The sequence below is a fragment of the Cyphomyrmex costatus genome, unplaced genomic scaffold, assembly GCF_001594065.2.
Source record: "Cyphomyrmex costatus isolate MS0001 unplaced genomic scaffold, Ccosl1.0 scaffold164, whole genome shotgun sequence".
Lineage (NCBI taxonomy): Eukaryota > Metazoa > Arthropoda > Insecta > Hymenoptera > Formicidae > Cyphomyrmex > Cyphomyrmex costatus.
Window position 1 is genome coordinate 2,004,241 of NW_017275653.1, and position 17,554 is coordinate 2,021,794.

The 17,554-nt window shown below is 37.3% G+C and overlaps 2 protein-coding genes across 2 annotated transcripts in view; one reads left to right on the forward strand and one right to left on the reverse strand.

Moving 5' to 3' along the window:
• The first annotated feature begins 441 nt into the window (after nt 1–441).
• The window catches only part of Ance-3 (angiotensin-converting enzyme Ance-3), a 55,643-nt gene continuing 38,530 nt past the window's right edge, over nt 442–17,554 (forward strand). Inside the window, exons 1-10 of the mRNA XM_018537117.1 lie at nt 442–556; nt 3,835–4,062; nt 6,694–6,852; nt 6,975–7,071; nt 7,859–8,002; nt 8,294–8,485; nt 8,886–8,983; nt 9,357–9,526; nt 9,666–9,790; nt 11,743–12,085. Coding sequence (XP_018392619.1) covers nt 500–556; nt 3,835–4,062; nt 6,694–6,852; nt 6,975–7,071; nt 7,859–8,002; nt 8,294–8,485; nt 8,886–8,983; nt 9,357–9,526; nt 9,666–9,790; nt 11,743–12,085 — 1,613 coding nt within the window. The 5' untranslated portion in view covers nt 442–499. The remainder of the gene's footprint in view (nt 557–3,834; nt 4,063–6,693; nt 6,853–6,974; nt 7,072–7,858; nt 8,003–8,293; nt 8,486–8,885; nt 8,984–9,356; nt 9,527–9,665; nt 9,791–11,742; nt 12,086–17,554) is intronic.
• Nucleotides 14,147–15,394, reverse strand: LOC108771756 (tetra-peptide repeat homeobox protein 1). The gene has a single exon (XM_018537118.1). The coding sequence runs from the start codon at nt 15,392–15,394 to the stop codon at nt 14,147–14,149; it is 1,248 nt and encodes a 415-aa protein (XP_018392620.1).

The window sequence follows — 17,554 nt, forward strand, 5'->3', positions numbered from 1 at the left end:
CGTCTTCTGCTTTCGTGACATCGAAGGAATTATTACACAACAAAAAGCTTTGCTAATCTATCTATTTTTATAAATTTTCTTAATCCTAATTCATATCCGTAACTTTTAAGTTGATTTCCAAAGGGAGTTCCTCCCTTAAATGCGACATTACAAAGCTATTCGTCTTCTTATTCTCGTCCTCGGCTACTTCCACCTACTCCCACGACAATCTGTCTAAGCAACAGCGACAACGACGAACCAACGACACGAACGAGGTGTGCGCGAATCCCCCACCTTCTTCGCTACGGATGACCTCCTCGTGGTCGCGTTCGAACAGCTTCGCAGGGATAAATGTACACTTGGCGTCGTCCACGAGGCTTTTAGCGTCGGCAGAACAAGACCGTCGCTCGTGTTAGTCGTGCTCGATCGGTGGAACGGAATTTCGTACGACGAGGAGTTTTGTTGCGTGTACCCAATCGGATTGATAGTAAATGATCATTATCGAGGATTTTCAATTTTCATGAAGTTCGTCTTTAGTGGAACCGGCGGGATGTTGGATCACGTCAGTAGCAGTTCCGTAAGTCTTCGTTGACGATGGGGGTGGCTGTCTCCTGCAGTGATTTTAACGCTAGAAGGATGAAAATTGTTCATCATTATTTTAACGCAAATTGCGTGATTTTCATACGTCGTGTAATTCTATTCAGTGAAACAATTGCAAAATTTGAGAAACAATAAAAATTAAGTGAGCTACGATTAATTAAGAGAAGACACTGCACCTGTCGAAATAATAAGTGCGCTCCTTCTAGTGTTAAACATCGTGAATGTCTCCCTATGTATGCACAAATGTGTTTAATAGATTAAATTAGGAATTTAAATAGCGAAAGAGAGGATAAACGTAAATCTGAAAGAGTGTTAAAACTGTGTGTGTCACCATGTTTCATACAGTAATTTTCCGGATATACGAAGATATGTTCAGGTATTAGTCATATAAAAACAAGCAATTTACTTTTTATAATCACTCTTTTGCTCTTACGAAAAATTTTTTTTGTCTAATATCTATTTGTATAATTAATATTGCATTATCTCACTATTCTTCTTATTCAAAATTTCAACATTTTTTTATAAATGCAAATAACAATAATTTGCTTAAAACTATTTGAATTAGTCTGTTAAATGTAGACTTGTCGATATTACTTAAGTGATTTTAAATACTCTATAACTTTCAGTAATTACAGTACAGATTAGAAATGATTATTTTAGTTACACAAGATGTAATACAGAGACATTAGCAGGTCCGAATATAATGAATAATAATATATGGAATCTATCTAGGAAGGGGGGGAATATTGTTTATATATTATACCCAAATGAACTTATTTTTTATTTTAAGTACTGAAATTATCTCCCAAATAATTCCATATATTACGTTACACCTTGTATTGTTTAAATTAATATAGCGGGTTTTGTATAAGAAAAACTGTTAGAAAATAGATGCAAGGTTTCTTGGCATTAATGAATCATCTCATTCGTTAGATCATAATGCATGATACTACCATATAACAATTACATGTAACGATGACCTCGTTTGTATGATCGAGTATGCTTAGACTATTTTTCATAAATCTTCGTGACATCTCATTACCGACTGTTATAATTACAATATAATATTATTGATTTATAAAGAATATTATTAAAACGCGCTTATTTTAGCAAAAGCAATTACTTTAGTCGGAATACCGTAAAATACTAAATCTCACGCAGTTGCACGTTAAAAAAAATAGAAAAGATATTTTTCTATAAGCGCAATTGTACCAAACCAAGGTCATCGCATCTCGATCAACCACAAGTGACCTACTACTGTGCATAAGCAGATACCTTTCATGCTGGGAGGAAATACGTAACGCGAAGACGTAACACGTGACCGTGAGACCAACAAATGAATTGCGCGTAAATGCTCCGCTCATAATGTCATGACGTGATTTAAAAAAACAATGAAATTTCTATATTAACTTGTATGAGAGTCAGAGGTCCCATAATAATAATTTACGTGCGGTAATTTGTGGCACGGCAATCCCACTTTGCGCGAAGGCCCCATCGCTTTATGAATTAACTATAATTATTTTTTTGCGAGAGAAAGCTGAGTCCATTAAGGGAGACCAGAGATGAAACTAATACAGACAACTACGTTTATATCATGTATTTAAGCTGTGGTCTGTATACTCCAAATTCGATTTAAATTATTTAAGTCCTTCATAAACAGGTGACTCGACCTGGCTTCACGTCAGGTTTTTTGATGACACTCACCTGAAATAGGCCGCCTGTAATTTTGGAATATACACGTGTTAGTCGACTTACAATCATCAATTGTTAATCATCAAACTATTAATCTAAAAAATTTGTTTTGTATATACTCGCAATTTTACATTCTTTCTATTGCTTTCAATTCTAGTCTATCCCTATTACATTTTACTTGATGTAAAATTTTAGAATATTTTTATATTGATATCACATCAACAGCTTTATCGATATTATCTCTTTTCTTGATGTCGATAATTTATAAATAAATAAAGTGCGTTTAATAATATGAAAATTATTTATTTAAGATTTTATTTTTGCATTATATGTAATTCGATACAATGATCATTGAAAATAACATTGTAAGGAAAGTACGGAAATTCGTTTGGTCTTAGTGATATATTATTGAAAGGTCATTACCCAGTCCAGGTCGTTCGTTTCTTTGACAACTACACCACTTTATCCTCTTGATCGATATATCGCTAAAAAGCTCGGAAATGTTCACCTTCCGTTTATATATCAACAACACAAAACAGAAACGTCCAATTTGTATTCTGTGTCAAGTGAGAGATAAAAAAGGTGTTTCAATGTTATAGTTAATATCTTTATAACGTGATAATTTGTGCCCATACAACCACATTGTACTTTCATTATCTCTGAATATTTTAGTTTATTATATTTTTGAAAACTTAGATATCTTTCAATTATTTGAATTGTTATATTTTTATATTTTGAAAGAGAGAACTGACTAAATAAATTATTATGTGATTAGTCCCCATATTTCGAGTGAAAACGAGCCGTAGGCTAAACATGAAAGAAACGAGCGAAATTAAGTATATTTATGGGAACGAATCAATGGGTATACACGCATGCGGCCAAATTCATCAATCTTATCGACAACCTTACTCCAATTACCGAAATAGTAGAAATACATAAGTATTAAACCAAGTATTGAACAATACAAAAATTAAAGTAAAAACTGATTAATATAACATAAGATTTAAATTTTATGGAAATATTACTTAAAATAATGAATGTTATTTTAGAAAAAACGTATTTTATCGATTAAAGAAGGCAACAGAAAACTACTCTGGTTATCGCTTCCCAGCATATGTAAATTCAAATCTAAAACAAAAAGTTGCCTCTGCTCTCAAGACAACTCTGAACAAATCAAATATCTAATCACAAAATTATTCCCTCTCTAAAGTGATTATCAAAGAGATCACTAAAGAAGAGAATATTTTATATTGTATACTGTAAAAAATAAAATGTTAATTTTAATTCAAAGACGTTGAGTGACATGCAAAAATGTTAAAATTAACACAAAAATGTTAATTTTAACATTTTTGCATGTCTCAGAAAATCTACTCAACGTCTTTAAGTTAAAATTAACATTGTATTTTTTACAGTGTATGCATTAAATATTCATAATTTAATACCTTCAGTAATCGAAAATTAATAATAAGATTATGATTTAAATCTGTCACCATTTCTATTATTGCTGAAATAAAGGCAGGGAATATGTTCAAAACTATATTATAACGATTGTCCTTGATTTAGGTAAGATGGACAGTGCTTGCACTCTGCCTGTTATCAGCAGTTTCCGGTCAATTGGATCTACCGCCCTACAGAGATGAAGATGCTAACCGACAGCTACCACCCAATGAAGTAAATTTCCAAAACATCTTAGCTAGATTAGATTTCCTCGGCGCAGAAAGATGTAGCGCTAATGTGATAGCTCAATGGGCATACGAAACCAACGTCAACGAATATACGCAACTACAAGCGGTAAAGTATAAGTAAATTTAAACTTTATGGCTGGGTCCACAACCTCGCTTTAAGAGGCCCTAAGCCGTAAAGCCGTAAGAAATTGACCAATCACAGTCGATTATTTTTCTCGCATTCAACTATGATTTTCAATTTCTTACGATTTTACGGCTTAGGGCCTCTTAAAGTGAGGTTGTGGACTTAGCCTATTTTAAAGGAAAAAAATTTTCTATTTTACTAGATAAGAATTTTGTCATAATATTTTATTTGAGCACACTAAAAAAAATTTTTGTTAAATATTTTGTCACGATACTTTAGCTAACCCACTAACCAGATTTAAAACTTTCTCGTCAATCAGACTGACAAATTTCGAAACTTTAAAACGCACAACCCGCATGGCCTGTCCCTCTATTTGCAATTTAGGCTATCTTATGAAATACCATGTTTCAGGTTTTCGTAGGAACGTATCAGTGATGCAGCAAATTCACGAGTATTGGAAAAACTTCGTCTTGTTTATAATCTAAATGATTACTTATGAATAAGATTTAATTAAAATTTAAAAGAGAGGGAACAATACTTAATTTAGAAACAGCAGAAATTGACTTTATCGTAATCTATGTGAAATTAAAAATTAAACTTCAGAAGTATACAAACATATCATTCAGACATCACAATAAAAAAATCTTTCTCTCGCATATCGGTGTCTGTGGTAATTACTGTTGAAATTTAAAAAATATTAGATGAAAAGATTAAAGGATATAATTACCTATTAGATGAAGAGAGTGTGAAGATGCAATTCTAAAGGCAATAATTTAAAAAGGCTGGGTTTTTTTCAACGTTGTAACAAAGTACAGCGACAACCGTGGAAAATGAGTCACGTACAATCGCATATTTCTCATCCACCCTGTACGAAACGTCTTCAAGGAGACCTCGACCTCCTCTCGGTATCCTCCCGCGAGACTCTTCGTGCCATCCGCACACATTGACTTGTCAATCGGCTGACAAACCGCCTGTGCACCAACGCTACCTCACTGCCGACGATTTTCCCTGGCACGAGACGTGCTCGCATTGTCCGCGAAAGGCCGAACGCCTCCGCGGGAAATCTTCCCAGGCGATGCCATTGTCGTGATAATCATCCTGAACGATTGTGCAATACGGTTAGCCGCCCCGTATCGTCGGGAAACGGGAGTTTTGTACTTTTCAATGCGAAACCTAGCGAGACTCGCATCGCGTAATGTTAACGATAATTAAGGCGACCCCTGTTTCCTTTTTTCGCGAAGAACGTTGATGTACGTCGAATCACCGCCTCCTCTTGCCTCACTGTCGCAGGGAAGATGTACATAAATTGATCAAAAAGAAACTGGACTAGATTTATACAAATTTGAATATTTACTTAATTTAAAATTTATACCGTGATCCTACCGCTTCTACCATATCTCTGTGGAGATTTTTATCTGAATAGAGTTGTGATTAGACTGAATGTCCTTGACCGTATCAAACAATTAGATAAATATTCAAACTTTTGTAGCCTGACTTGATTTCTTTTTAATTTATTCATATATGATATTAATCTTTGAAAAGCCAGACCTATTTTTTAAATTTTACAGCCTTTCCTTGAATGAGATTTGTCATAATTTATTATTTTATTATACTTCTTGATTTAAAATGTGACACTGTTTCAGAGTCACTATAGTGGCTTTTCCGTTCTATAAAGGATTAATTACTAGTCATTGAAGTTATTTATAATCGAAAAACTTTGTTTATTTTTTCATAAGGAATCACGTCGTGCCCGCTTTTACATATTATTCGGCCGGACTCTGTATATTATATATATATATATATATATATATATATCTACTATATATAATAATTACGTGTACTGCTCTCCGAGTTGATTTCTTACACATGTTATCATTGTACGTGGAAATATACACAACTGGAATTTACATTTACGTATCCGGCTATGTCATGCGGTTTTTCATATAATGATAAATGTATGATACGTAAATATATTCCACACAGCACAGGTTTCTGAGGGACATCCAGGAAACGCCCTAGAGACGTGTAGACGTCCTCTAGACGTCTTTAGAACCTCTTTTAGAGGACTGTACTGTATGCGAATTGTTATAAATTTCAAAAAAAACCCATAAATATTATTATAATTTTAAGTTATCTATAAGTATAATATATTATGCGATAATTGCATAATATATTAATAAATAAAAATTATATTCAAATGTGCAAGTCCTCAAATACAATTTTACTTTCTTAGTTACTTTTCCTTGAATGCAGGTTACTGTGCGGGAAAAGCATAGATACGACGGTTTTATCTCTAACGGTAAAACCGTCGTTCGTCTATTCGTGTTGGACTGCAACTGCGTTTCCTAATCAGTCGCCGAGAGATTAGTTCTCTTACGTCATGTAGTTAACATGTTACGTTAATTAATACAATTGCACATGTTACATTAATTACACAGCAATATTTTTTTCACAATTAATACAATTAAAATTCAATACAAAAGGCAATACATAATACTTGTTACTGAAAAATAATTGAGACGATTATTACCTATCTCTCCATCAGCGTAATAAAATGTATTTGTTTTCGTTTTACACGAGAATTGCTTTCAATATTTTGCTTTACGCTTTCAGCTGGATGCTCAACGCTTATATGCGGATTTCCAGTACCAAGCATGGCTTTTAATCTCGAGGATCGATATAAATTCTGTTCGAGACCCCATCATCAGACGACGACTCCGTTATTTGTCCGTGGTGGGCCCTTCGGCACTACCACCTGATCAACTGGACAGGGTGAATGTTTTGTTTGTATTAGCAATTATAGCGCTTATATCAGATAATATGCGTAACAGTAAATATAGCAGTAATAAAATTACGAGAGTAAACTTAGTAATAATAACATGATTTTTTCACAGTACAATCGCTTAATCAACGACATGCTTGCGATTTATAACGCAGCGACCATATGCGCTTACAACGACCCGTTCCGGTGTGGACTGCGTTTATATCCAGGTAATACATCACGAATTACGCTGAATAACGATCAGATCGGTACGATGCCGTCGCGTCGGCATCGTTCACGGTTCGTCGCGGCGAAATTCCACGTACGGATTTACGTAAGTCCAAAATGCGCATGAAAGTGTGAAGAAAATAAGATACGTCACGCGAGCGCACGTATGCCCCCCGAGGGGAAAGAAAGGTCCCTCTCTTTTTCTTTTCCATTAATTTATAAGAACCTCTGCGCCGCACTGTATGCTCCTCTAATTGTCTATTATTCTTATGTTTAATGTAAATATCTCGTACACGCCCATTTAGAACGCAAAGCGAACGCAATCTAAGGCATCACAGAACATGCACAAATAGAAAGCAAACAATTAATTTATTGAGCGAAGACACACTACGCAGTTATAGTATAGTTTAATAATTAAGAACTTAATTATCCGTACGTGTTTATAATAGCGTGTATCACGAAATGATAATTGACTGCGTTCGAGCTCCGAAAGCGAAGGAATTCAATTTACGCGAATCAATGAAGAAATTTATAGCCTATGCCAATAACTTTGACGAAAGCTTACCGTCTTTTTGCGTTCACTACTTACTTTTGTTCAATAAATTTTGTTTACGTTCTCAAAAATAAGAGGAAGAGTATCGTTACGCCATTAACAATTCTTTTAAAATTTGTCTTAAAAAATTTACGTGATATAATATTTAATAAAATAACTTGTGTGTATACATAACGATACATGACGCATCTAAAAGTTATACAATATATATTTCCGTATCGTACTTTTTATTATAGATATATCGCAAATCATGGCAAAAAGTCGAGACTGGGACGAACTGCAGTACGTCTGGACCGAGTGGAGAAGACGAAGTGGCAGGCCGATTAGGGACCTGTATCATCAACTTATTGCGTTGACCAATGATGCTGCAAGAATGAATAGTATGTCTATAACTTTAATTCTATATGCCGGAAGTATGATGTGTCAAATGGAATCCCCGATGAAGTCGGTCAGCGTATAATTTCGTTTCATGCAAGATTGCAAAAAGATCCTAGCGTTGAACTTATTTCATCGTCAAGAATTTTTCACATTTCTAATCTTTAGCGAGTGACAAGATCATTTCATTTGGATTAATTGATAGATATACATGAAATACGATGCACGTTAATTAAGTTGTATTAAAAGTTGCTTGAAATGTTGAGGATTAATATTACATTTATTTCTTTTTATAGACTTTACCGATGCCGCCGAATATTGGATGTTCCCTTACGAATCTCCTAATTTTCAACAAGACATTGATGAAGCTTGGGAAATGATACGTCCACTTTACGAAGAACTGCACGCTTATATTCGTAGAAAGCTGAGGGATCTTTATGGTCCTGAAAAAATTGGCATACACACCCCTCTTCCGTCTCACATTCTCGGTAAAAAAATCATGATATTTATTTCAGAATGTTTTAAATATTATTATAGGTTTATTAGCAATTATATCGTTAGCAATTAACTATCAATTAATTACTTGCACGGAAAGAACGATTTTACTGGAGTATCTAAGAATTAAGCTAAATATAGGTTTGAAAATAATTTTTGTTGGATTATCAAAAATAATTATATTGGACACTCAAGGTGGTTCTCAGAATGTCGAAATTTTTTGTAACATTACTCATGATATTTAAGCGTCATAATTATTTTGTCCAAAAAAAAATTATTTTTAGATCTATACCTAGCTAATTTTTAAATACGTTAGCAAAATTATTCTTCCCATGTGTATAATTATTTGGTTTTATGTAACTATACTGTTTTTTACTCATTATTTATTATTAGGTAATATATGGGGACAGTCTTGGACCAATCTTTTGGATGTTACTTTGCCGTATCCCGGTAAAACATATCCCGACGTCACGCAGGAAATGCGGGCTCAAGTAAGATCCTCCCTTCGTTTTTTTTATTTTATAATTAATGTTACATATATTGTATAATATTTTTGTAGAAAAAAAGGAAAATTTTGTTAAAATTTGTAAAAATTTAGATAGAAAAATAAAAACAACTTTATTAGGCCATCAAAATGTAATAATTATGACGCTTAAGTATTACGAGTATTGCATAAAGTTTCGACATTCTAAAAACCGTCTTGATCGTTCTATATAATTATTTTAATTATCCAACAAAATTATTTTCCGATTTGTATTCAGTTTAATCTTTAGATACTTCAAGTATCCTTTTTGTGTAGTTTTAGAGAATATAATCAATTGATAAGTACTATATAATATACAACTGATTACATTATATTATTAGGGCTACACACCTATTGACATGATTCGAGTAGCCGAGGAATTCTACCTGTCCTTGAATTTGAGCGCATTGCCGCCGGAATTCTGGGCCGGAAGCATAATCGCCGATCCTGGTGACCGCCCATTAATCTGCCAAGCGTCCGCGTGGGACTTTTGCAATCGCATAGATTACAGGTTGACACGTTCATCAATAATTTTACTCAGCATAAACATTTTGCAGGCATTAAACATTTTTACTTATTAAACTCATGCTGTTAAGATTATAAAACAGAAATAAAAGTTTCTAATATGCTTATTATACTTTTATGCTTAGAATCAAAATGTGTACAAAAGTGACAATGAAAGATTTGGTAACTTTGCATCACGAGATGGCACATATTCAGTATTTCTTGAGGTACAGTGGTCTACCTCGCGAATTTCGTGACGGTGCTAATCCAGGTAATTACGTTTGAAGTCTTCAATTTATGTACTATATACATTCAATTATACAATATAATACATATTTTCTATAATTAGTATATTAAATAAACTTATAACAAATTTTTTTAAATTATAACGTGATCAATTTACGTGCGATTGTTAATTAAAGCTTACGTTTACTAAATTAACTTATGAATTTCAAATTTTATATAATTATTATAAGTTTTACGAAACTCAAAAAATAATAAATATTGAACAAGACAGAAATCAAGAATAAGACGGTAAAACAAATCGCAAAATACGAAACAAAATTTCAATTATTAAAATAAAACTATACTGTATTTTTTCTCTGTCTCTGTCTCTTTCAATATATAAAGGAATAGGTACATAATAACGCTTATTATAAAAGTATTAAGATAGCTTGAAAAAGGGACATCAACATCCGTTCTTAATGACGTTGATATTTCGTGTGATGCGTAAGTGCATTAATTAGAAATTGCGTCACGCCGGGAAGAAAAACGCAGACTCTGGGACAAAAGGCTATAAAACTGCCTTGGTGATGGCATGCGTGCCGGACAGACGACAACGCGTTGCATAAGAGCGACGGGTCCGACTCTCGGCCGACTTCCGGAAGGCACAGCCGACCTGTGTGCGTCTTACGGCTAATAGCGCGAAAGCGAGAGCGAGTACGACATGCTCGAGGTGTACGCCGCGTGCTACGGACTACAGTACTCGCGAATAGGCGAGTGGATGTTACTCTCGTACATTGGCGTCGGGCGCACGTTAAAATATTTTTATTACGGTTTAATCGCGCTTTCACCGCAGCAACGGCTGGCCTGTCGGTCGACCCGGTCGTTCGCCTCACACCGGAACACGGATTGTTTTGAATCAAAACGAGTACAGCTTCGCATCGGTGGCCTTGTCGATCGTTCGATAATGACTTCGCGTAAAATCTGCGAACGTCAATCCATGATGTAAAAAGACCAGTAACATTGCGACAGTTAAATATAATTTAGCAAATTTCTAATATACAACATTTTTATATTAATTCACGACATTTCTGACCAACTTTTGGTTAGTCACAAATTTCATTTTAAAAAATCATTATTTTAAACAACTGCTCATCTTTGAAATAAGTTAGACCTGGTCTTCTTACATCATGATCAAATCTACCTCGACTCAGCCATCGTCACGTAGACGGTCTATCGCTCCTATCGAAATCCGGGTCGTTACACAATTCAGAATTATTACAGAATTACCTCGACAACAAAATTTGCCTGCATTCTCCAATAATTTTTATCACAGATTTTCATCTGCATTCCTTCGTGTATTTGTAACGCCTTATTAACGTTAATTCCAAATTACGAAATCACACTACTATTAATTATGCGTTCAAGGCGTGTATGCATTTTGCATGGGGAAATGTGATTGAAGAAAAGGGAAATAATCAGCATCATCTGCCACGCTCGACTAATCCGCGCTAAACGTAATTACATCCTGGTTAGTGTTAAATCGCATCAAGCGCAAAAAGTCACCGGGTTATCCGCGGAGAACCTCGAGAAATTTTGCGATAATCGTAGACGGAACTCAACGACAAGCCATCTGTTTAGTCTGACGTCGACTTTCACCGTTCGATTATCAAACAGTCAAACTCCTTTAAAACGTTCACGACGAAACTCGAAATCTGAAATCCAGAATTTATATTCGTGGTTACTGCGTTTGAAATAGAATGGAGACCTTTTATCACTCGACTGTAAGGATACCTTGTCGTAACCATGAACATAATCGTCTAACAGCAACGTATAAGAAAAAGAAAAATCCACATTAACCCCACTGATAACTATTATTATAAAATCTATTACAAGCGAAACGTTTTCCAATAACAACTGTCGAAGAAAACAAACGTGATAATTTGCGCGATTCTTCATCTAGTTATTACGTATACTGTTGCTTATTACTATAATCATCAGGATTCCACGAGGCGGTCGGCGAAGCCGTCGCTTTGAGCGTCACGACGCCGCAGCATCTGCAAACTCTGGGTCTGGCGAATACGTTCATCGATGAACGCTCCGCGGACATCAACTACCTCTTCTCCTTGGCGATGGACAAACTGGTGCTGCTGCCCTTCAGCATCGCGATGGATAGGTGGCGATGGGACGTCTTCCGCGGCTACGTCAATAAAGAGGAGTATAATTGTCACTGGCACCGGCTAAAGGAGCAATACACAGGCACGAAGCCACCGGTTTTGCGATCCGAAGACGATTTCGATCCAGGAGCGAAGTATCACATCCCGGCCAATATTCCCTATATACGGTGAGTACTCGTCAAATTTCAAACATTATTTTAATTCATTCACGATCGATCTCGCGTAGATAAAAAAATTACGGGATCAGAGTATTTTTAACTCTTTCGACAATCTTTGTAATTGCGACAGCGGTAATTAAAATTTAATATGAAATACTGTGTGAAAATTGCGGCATTATTGTAGCAACGGGAAAAATCGTACAGTACAATATAATATTAGCTCTTGCAATAATAATATTATCTGATAAATTGCATATAGCATTTACGTTCTGCAGGGTACGTTATTATTTCAACAAGTCTAGTCTTGCTGATTTGGCAATAAAAGAACACCTGCTACGTACTTTCATATGTAGTTTCCAATACGCCCGAAGCGGATAATCCCGTTGCAAACAATTCTGCGTAGCCGCGTGCCTCGTGCACGAGATCGGCGATTTCACTTTTGATTCGCGATCCCGTGCTCCTCCTCTTGTGATCTGCTCATTGGTAGATCAGGAGAAAGAGAGGAGGCCCTTTCTCCGACACTCTCGTTACACGCGTTTGCAGCTAATATGATGCGCGAACGAGTCGGTTTTAATACCTGAGATTCGCACGATCTGAATGATAGGTCGCGAGGCAGAACAGGACGCTGATATCATCGAATCGGAAGTGTTACGTATGCGCTCTTTCCTTCGTTAGTCATGCTAGATAAAAGAAAGTCCTTTTTCCATCGACCGTACGAGGCTTAATTACGCATAGAGACTTTTTAGCTAATTATCGGGCGAATTTCCGCGTACGCTGCGGCCAAAATTACGAAAATGGCTTTCGCCGCGCGGCTCTATCTCTTTCCGGCTCCCCGCCGCCGGAACAAGGAACCGGAACAGCGTCTCGGTTACAATCAAATACCGCTCGTGCGGAGCTAATACCGTGCATTATCGAATGCACGCGATCGGAGATAAATAATTCGTCACGCTACACGAAGTTCAAGGATTATTGACGCTGGCGTGAGAAACGTAAACAGAGAAAATCTGTCTCGTAACATATAAATCACTTTACTGTTCAACTGCTTGATCTCCAATGAATGTTCAAGAAATCTAGTGTATACTGTGACTGAGCTGAATATTAATTTGATACCTAATTCAATTTCGCTCGCAAGGGAAAGGAGTACAAGAGCTGCAAATTGCTTAGTATGCAAAATTTATTAAAGAAGGTCAAGCATATAAAAATAAACAAGAGTTTTCATATCTTCTCTAAAGAATAGCAATGAGGCTAGGATGAATTCCAAGGCTGTCGTTTTGCTCTTTGGTTTTATTAGAAAGAAGCGAAAGACATCGTACAACGACGTTCGTTACAAGTTCCGAACGTCGTAAGAAACACAGTACATATGTTCTCGTAGGTACTTAAGTTGTCGATACTATATATCTAAGAAATCGTTAGCGCTGTCTAAGCAGACTCGGAGACCCATAATCATCTTTCACGGCGCAAAACGGCTGTTCTGCAAACTCATCTTTCCCTCGTAGGACCCCGCAGTGAGAACGACGTTAAGTTAGAAAAATAAATACGTCCGCGTTTACCTCGCAGACTTGCACTTCGAAAAATAAATTCGAGACTCGCGAGTACCCGAGGAAACGCTTCGTTAACGCTCCCGTATGAAAGATCAGCCGTTGACCGCGTTACGAATCACACATTGCTCTCTGATTTTCTTCTCGACGCAATGCGTTTGAAAACAATGTAGAAGAAGTGTTATTGCGATATTCCGTAATGCGCGCCGATACGTTCGTTCGTACGATGCAGTGGAGAATTTGCAAATGTTGGGCCCCTCTATGAATCACTTACCCAGTCTATCTATGCATCCCGAATTTAATTTATACAAATTAACACGATCTAATTCTAGTTTCTTTTTTTCATGATTATATGTATATACAATTTAATGCTTTTATATACAAAATTGACTAAAATCATTCAGTCGAATTGACAAATTCGATTATTTTCTTTTGATTATCATTTACTTCATTCTAACGTATTTTCATTTCTCTCTCGTTAATTTCTTTTCGAATTGAAAAAGAAAATCCTCCACTGCCACGCTTTTCGATACTAATATCCCGAGTGTCCCCCGAAGCTGGACTCGTAATCATCACCTCCAATCCCGGAGTCGTGCTCGTGCACTGGTACCGCCACCGGCACTTTTACGGGATACGGTACCGGCTTAGGCACCGGCACAGCCACTGGCTTCGTCACGTGAACCGGCACGGGTCGTTCGTAAGGCACTTTTACGGCGTAGGGCACCGGTTTCTCGACCGGCACAGGTATTGGCTTCTCTACTGGATACGGCGCCGGTACCGGTACTTTAACGTGGTAGGGCACTGGTTTCTCTACGGGCACTCCTACTGGTCGCTCCACATGAACTTTGACTGGGTAGGGTACCTTCTTCTCAACTGGATACGGTACTGGTTTCTCAACTGGGACCGGATATGGTTTAGCCACGTGTACTGGGTACGGTCGATCGACGGGCACTGTCACGGGGTACGGTACTGGCTTCTCCACGGGGAAGGGTTGCGCTACATGCACTGGAACCTTCACAGTGTACGGCACGGGCTTCTCCACTGGGAACGGTTGCGGTACCGGTACTTTCACTGGATACGGTATTTTCTTTTCGACCGGATACGGCTGGGGGATATATACTTTGTAGGGTATCGGTCTTTCTACCGGCACGTGAACCGGATAAGGCACCTTCTTCTCAACGGGATACGGCTGCGGTATGTGAACCGGTACCTTTACCAAAACCTTCACCGGTACCGGGATCTTTTTCTCAACCGGATAGGGCTGCGGTACTGGCACTTTCACCGGATACGGAATTTCTTTTTCCACCGGATAGTGAACCTTCTTCTCGACCGGATAAGGCACCTTCTCGGTCTTCACGATCGTGATCTGCTTGATCTTGCCACCGTCATCGCCACCGCCACCGCCACCGTAACCGTAACCACCATCATGACCACCGCCATCGCCGCCACCGTAACCGCCACCGTAACCGCCACCATAACCGCCATCATAACCACCGCCAATGTCGTGTCCGCCACCGATGTGTCCACCACCGATGTGTCCTCCACCGATATCTCCGCCGCCGAGGTCGTGGGCAATTTCAAAGCCGCCGCCATCGCCGCCACCGTAACCGCCATCGTGTCCTCCGTAGTCTGCCTCGATATGACTCAGTCCGCGTTTATCCTGTTTTTTCTCGCGTTCAGCATTTTTGCTCGGCTTACTTGTAATCTCCTTTTTCTTCTCACACACGGCCAAGGCCAGCAGCCCCACTAACACCGTGAGAAACTGTAATCGAAACGTCATACTGATTATATCAGTCGCTTACTGTTGCAGCATCAATGATTTACTTCTTGGAAAAATGCTATACGTTAAGTGCTACGGTTGTTAATGGCCTCGACAACGTGACATAGTGTAGCAGGTTACATAAAATATGTAAGCCTGACTATCCAGATCAGCTATTGCTTTTTGTTTTTCGATTGTAATAAATTAAATTTACTTTTAATGTCGAAATAATATTAATCAATTTAAACGACCTTTGAATAATTTGGTTTAAAAACTAACACTTCTCTCACGGCTCAATATGCATACTTAAAATCTCGATAAGATGATGCGCAGGCAAGATGATTAAACGAAGCTAATTTGAGAATGTAAATGCAACTAATTTCGCCCCGGACGAGAGAGCGAACTTACCAAAATTCTCATGACTACCAAGTCTCACGATCTGGTCAATGTCCAGACTTTACTGAATGCTTCCCCCCAAGATGCCACTGTCTTTATAGCCCGCTTTCCCCCGACATGTACCAAGCGGGCCCCTCTGCACTCTCGCGGAAAAGTGAAACACGCGTCTGGTCGCTTGCCCGACGTACACGGAGCGTTATGGCATTTTTTTTTTCATAAATCCTAGACACAAGCTACAGTGCTTCCATAATCGCGAGCAACGGCGTAGCCACTGCGGAAAATTACGGAACACCGGAAGTTCCTTCGACGGCAATATTAAAAAGAATCAAAACTAGAAAGTACGTTCGTCGGAAATGAGAATGTTTTACAACTACCTGTCACTCGAAATAAGTAAACACGTAAGAAAAGACGTTTAAAAATGAAGAATTCCGAATTAACGATCACATAATAGCGTTCGTGAAATTTTGATACGAATGAGAGAACGTTTTGTCGAAAAAGAAATTAAAAAAGATATTATCTACAAAGGATTGCTGTCTTCAGGTTTTCTGAAAAATTTTGTAATTGCGCGTTACACTCTTTTGCTAAATAATGATGTACATATATATATATAATATCTCGATTCTCCTATCACGAGTTGAAATATTTTTCGTCCTTTTGATCCTGTCCATCTACGCCACTGGGCGCGTAGATGCGTTTCTATTCCTCCTTTGCTATCATTACCCTTCTCTTTTCAACCGAGCCAATCTTTCTCCGCCATTATCCATCTCGTAGAAGTTTCTCGCTCGTGCGTACCGTCCGGCAGGATTCTGCAGTGACCCCCTCCGTATCCGGTCCCCACGGAAGGACACGCGGTATACTGTATGTATACGAGTTCTCTCGGCCGAGACGAGGAACATGACGATGGAGGCTTAACGGTCTCCCCTGCGGTCCGAGGGAGAGCGCGAGAGGAAGAATCGAGAACGGTAGGAGGAGAGAAAAAGTGAAAAGTGTCCGGTGAGAGGATGGTGGAACGGGGCAAGGAGGAGATATAGATCTTAAGAACATTGCGCCGATGTGAGATTGACCGCGTTTATGTGCTGCTTCCTAGGAGAGCCACACGGCAAATTGACTCACGACGACTTGCTCCAATTGGGAGATGCTTTTAAAATACTTGACATTAATACGAGAAAGATAACGTCTAAAAGCATACGGCGATAATAAAGGTAATTGAGATTGGATTCGAGTGAACTTTTGATACAAAGTGATATCAGACGTTTTATACAATACTTACTAATTATTGCTAGTTATTGCATCCGCATAGCGAATTTAATTATTCGCAGCAATTAGAAAATATACTGAAAGGATTATGTATTGATAAAAGAAAATAGCAAGAAGAAAGAAAATTTAAGTATACAATTTGAATATTGAAAGGTAATATAAAATATTTAAGACATTTAATAAAAAATGGAAAGGCCCAAAAAATAGATTTATAAATTTAGCTAAAATATATAATTATATTGTAAAGAAGGAAACGCAAAGAGAAAAGTGCGATGAATTAAACAAATTATAGAGTTATTTTACTAATTAAAGATTGGAAATACATTTGTTTTTAAATGCAATTATATTCGAAATTTTAATTTTTAATTTGATATTCAAAGATAGATGCGTATCTGTAAAGATAGCTATATAGCGAAAAAAATGAAAAAAGTAAGCGAGACTAATTATTGCTGAAGAAGAAAAAAGTGAATGTTCAGACATTACGTCGGTTAAAATTAGAGCAGATTAAAGTAACTAAGATTCTTGATG

What these genes read in the sequence shown, in the direction of transcription:
- LOC108771756 (XM_018537118.1), bottom strand. Translation starts at nt 15,394, where the DNA reads ATGACGTTTCGATTACAGTTTCTCACGGTGTTAGTGGGGCTGCTGGCC.